This window comes from Helobdella robusta (genome assembly GCF_000326865.2).
Source record: "Helobdella robusta unplaced genomic scaffold HELROscaffold_3, whole genome shotgun sequence".
NCBI classification, from domain to species: Eukaryota; Metazoa; Annelida; class Clitellata; order Rhynchobdellida; family Glossiphoniidae; genus Helobdella; species Helobdella robusta.
This window is the reverse complement of record NW_008704501.1, coordinates 4789810-4794537: the sequence shown is the minus strand read 5'-3', so window position 1 is coordinate 4794537 and position 4728 is coordinate 4789810. Positions and strand designations below refer to the sequence as shown.

The 4728-nt window shown below is 32.3% G+C and overlaps 1 protein-coding gene across 1 annotated transcript; it reads right to left on the bottom strand.

Annotated features, from left to right (window-relative positions):
* Positions 1 to 3452: 3452 nt before the first annotated feature.
* On the bottom strand, positions 3453 to 4388 carry HELRODRAFT_161473 (hypothetical protein; the record flags this gene model as incomplete). The annotated part of the gene is made up of 1 exon (XM_009021389.1): positions 3453 to 4388. One exon carries the CDS (start codon positions 4386 to 4388, stop codon positions 3453 to 3455), a length of 936 nt encoding a protein of 311 aa, XP_009019637.1.
* Between the last annotated feature and the right edge of the window lie 340 nt (positions 4389 to 4728).

Below are 4728 nucleotides of genomic sequence, written 5' to 3'. Positions count from 1 at the left end.
AATAAATAGGAAGAACAGATAGACAGACAGAGAGATAAATAGATAGACAGACAGGTAGACAGGCAGACGGATAGATAGATAAAAAGCAAACTGGACAAGCAGTCAGCCGTTTTCAACATCCAATGTTAACACTTGACTGATGACTAACCATAACCGACCACACCACCTCTCAACATGTGACATCCTCTCAATGCCATCTCCATTTACAAGCATACGTATACCACCATATCCACTTTTTACTAATAAATAGTTAAGTAAATATTTTTTTCTTAATTTTTTAGATTTATTTGATGCATTTATTGGGTTACTAACCTATCATATTGATCTTCTTATAACGATATATCAACAGTCTAAAGTCATTCATAAATTTAAAGAATTTAAATTCATAAAATTCAATACACCCCCAAAATATTCATTTATTTTTTAGCTAGTGTGTAGCACAGCTTATAGCGGACATCGTGCTTGGAGATTTGAATCCTGCTGCTCTAGTGAATAAAAATATAAATAAGGACTGCCAGAGTGAGTGGGATATAGTAGAGTATGGACGCCAACGACATGCACCTATAAATGGTTTTCTTCATACATCAGAGTTCTGTGTGGTGACGACAGATTATAAGATCAAAAATCCCAAACTAGACTCAGTGAGGTCAGACAAGAAGAAAATTGGAAAAGATTCCTCAACAGATGTGTGATGGTTTAAAACAAATTGACAGTTGGTATGTTTGAAGTTGATAGTGTGATTCTTTTTCAAATGAGATTGTATGTTTCGATGAGAGATTTAAACTTGGTTTACGATCACATGACTGCTGCTGCTTTGCAACTTTATATCTTTCATTATTTACATGTATAATTGCCATTTCATACGTGCATGCATAGTACTTAATTAAATTAATTGCTTATATTGTTTCATTAAATTTTAAATATGGGCAAGTCGAATTTTGAGTTTGAGTCCATTATTTTATGTTATGTTACAGTCATGTTATGTTAAAAGTAGAGCAATGAACTATGGTTGAACTTGCAGATAGCATGCCATTCGGCTGGGTTGTATGGAAAATAATGAGTTAGCGAATGAAATGTTATTAATATTTTCGTTTCGTGCAAGCAAGACTTATTTTCGACGTGTATCTTTTCAACAAAAACAGCATTGTTTTTTGTATTTTTATAATTAAAATAAATTTTGAAGAATGGGATAGTCAGTGAAATTTTATGTTTAATAGTGCCTTTAAAACATTTTCTGATTATTTTTTGTTATTTCAATCGAATCCATCTCTTCAATTTGTGTTCATTTAATTTATTTTTATATAAATTTGTACGTCGTTTTGTTTACATGCAGTCACTTAACATGTTTATTTAAAGTTAATTTTTTGAGAGTATCAAACAGTGACGAAAATACTAATATAGTATATTAGGATAAATGTTGCGAATATTTAAATTAATTATTACATTTAATTAAACAAGTAAATAATGTAATACATTATACAGATTTAAAAAAGTAAAAAATCATTTTTAATGGTTTTCTCAATGACTACTATGCACAAAGTGTGTCAAGCTTTTTTGTGTTTTTTCGGCACCTTAACATAAACTGTCAAAACTTCTCAAAACAGCCCATAAAGTATGCCACAATTTTTTGACCCATTCTGAAAGTTTCCATTACAGACCGCCACTCATTTTTATACAGTTAGAAACCGAAACTACACATGAAATTAAGATCGCAGCTCTAGAAAAATCAGATTTATAAAAATTCCCTCTTTTCAGTTCATTAACGATGTTTTTTTAACTTTTTTACTTACCTAACATGCAGATAGTTATTAAGTTTAAATTAAAAAACTTGATTGATTGATACAAAGACGACGGACGGGCAAGCAGATGTTTCAGCAGACGCATATTTGCTTTTAAATTTACGCGCAAAGCTCTGCTATAAATAAATGAGTAAATAAAATAACAACAGTTACGCAACGCACAATGTTTGCTCAGTTCTACCCTGCCATCTATCGAAACGTATTGAGATCGATGGAGACATTTTCAAGTACTTAACTTTTGTTTACAATCGCTTTGCGTTCATGTGTGTGTGTGTGTGTTGTGTGTGTGTGTGTGTGTGTACATTTTTTGCGCAAATTCATACTAACATAATGGAACGGTTGTACACAGAACACATACAGAATATGTACATGATGCATCCAAGATGTATACACGGAACATACAAACGCATACGGAATGCATACAAAACGCATACGGAATGCAAAACATACCGCACGACCTTCGTCAGCAGTTTGATAATGCGATGCATGGAGGATGGTAATGAAGATGATGATGACCTTGTAAAATAAAAATTATAAAATTCGGATGATAGTTGTCTCAAATTACATTACTAACTACTTACTAGCGAGCGAATGAATGAATTAAACAAAAAAAAGGAAAGAATCAAAAATATTGAGAGATAGTGACAAAAATAAAGAGAAACAGAGAGAGGGAGAGAGACAAACACAGAGAGAGAGAGAAACGTAAAATGATCGAGTAACTTTGAAGTGTTTATGCTTCTCCATCTTTAAGGAATATTTTAAAATTTCAATAAAATTATTTTTTTATTAATATTTATATAACGAAGTGGTTTTGCTAAATTAGTTGTTATATTTTAATTTTATTTTCGAATCAGTTAGTGTTGTTAGTTTGAATAATTTTTATTGCAGTTCGCTTAATCGTAAATGAAGTCTGTGACATGAAGTGTAATTTGAAATAAAATCAATTACAAGAATTGAGAACAAAGACGTTTAAAAAATATTTAAAAAAATTCGAGATTAAACTGCAAACAAATAATTTTTTTCAAACTTGAAATAAAAACACTTCGTGGACAGAATATTTCTAAATAACCCACAAAACAATTTTCATCATCATCATTAAATCTTGTTATTGAAAATTTACATTGTACATGCTTATTAATATAACATGTTTTTATCGTCACTTTAACAACTGACCATTCATTCAACTGACCAGCCATTCAACTGACCAGCCATTCAACTGACCAGCCATTCAACTGACCAGTCATTCAACTGACCATCCATTCAACTGACCATCCATTCAACTGACCGTCAATCAGCAAACTATCAAATTAGAAATAAATAAACCACGAAATATTAAGTAAAAATAAAAGTCATTTCATATATTTATATATATCCATCTTCATCCAGATGTACAAGAATCGCTTGATTAGAAATTTCATTCTAGTTAGCTATCCAATCCTTAGTCATTTTTTTGAAAACGTTGTAAATATTACCGATAAATTAACAACGAACGAATAAAACACTTGAAACTGAACGGTTTAAAATGACAATAAGTATATTTTGTTGAATAATTAATATAACTAAATGAGAGTTTCCAAAAATGAAAATATGGAAGATCATTGCAAACGTAACAACAAAATTGAGTCTCGGATTGCGATTAAATGTGAGTTGATGTCATAAAATAGTGTTACTGGTTTTCTGTTGTGCCATTTCGTTTGGTTTGTTTTTGTGGCTGTTGTGGTTGTGGCTGTTGTGGCTCTGGCTGTTGTGGTTGACGTTGTGAAGATTGGTGTTGTTGTACATTTTAAAGTTGTTGTTGTTGTTACTGTTTGCGTTATTTAAAGTTTTAATGTCTTTCAAATCACGATCGGATTTCATAATAATCTTGTTGTTCTTAATAATGTTGCAATGGATTTCATCCACATCATCATCACCATCTTCATCATCCTCATCTTCTTCTTCATCGGGATCAAAATTGTTGTTGCTGTTGTTGTTGTAGTTTGATGGGCTGAAAAACGTTGTTGATTTGACGAAGGCATTTCTAACGCAATCATCGTCAGGGTCGTTGAGCTGGGCAGAAAAAGATGTTGTTTGGTTGGTGTGAATGATGTTGTTGTTGTTGTTGTTGTGAATGCTGTTGTTGTTGCTGCTTTTGTTGTTGATGTTATTGTTGCTGCTGTTGTTGCTGTTGTTGTAAAGGTCTGTAGGTGATGAGTGAAATACTGGCGCAAAATTCTGCGAGTGTAGGTAATCATTTAGATTAACACGGTTATAAAAATGGTTCATGTTGTCCTCAGGTTTGTTGCTGCTTTCAAAGTTGTTGTCATTACAAAATAGGTGATTGTTATTATTGATGTCGTCATTAACATCGTTGTTGATGTTGTTGTTGTGGTTGTTGTTGTTACTGTATATGATTTCGTTTTTATAAGGAAGATGATGATCGTAATTGTGAGCACCAAGTAAATGCGAATATTCAAACGCAGTGGATTTGTAACTGTTGATTAGTGTGGTCAACGATGTTGATGTTGTTGTTGTTGATGTTAATGTCATTGCTGTAGATGACATATTTGATGACGGTGATGTTGATGGAGTTGAAGATTCTCGCCACATGTTGTTGTTGTTATTGTTGTTGTTATTGTTGTTGATGATGTTGCTAGCTTCAAAAATTGAATGACGCTGATTTTGGGATTGATTCAATTGAACATGATGCTGATGATGTTGTTGTTGTTGGATATGTTGTTGTTGTTGTTGCTGTTGCGGATGATGATGATAATGATGTTGTTGTTGATGCGTGACGTCAGTTGTTGTGCCGCCATCATCTGAACATGATGGACTGCCGAGGTCTCTGAAAGGTTAATCAAGTCGTCTCGTGTCATATTATTTATCATAACAATAAATTCATTTTACGAAAATTAAATCTACAGCAGCCTTTATTATAACAATAAATCCA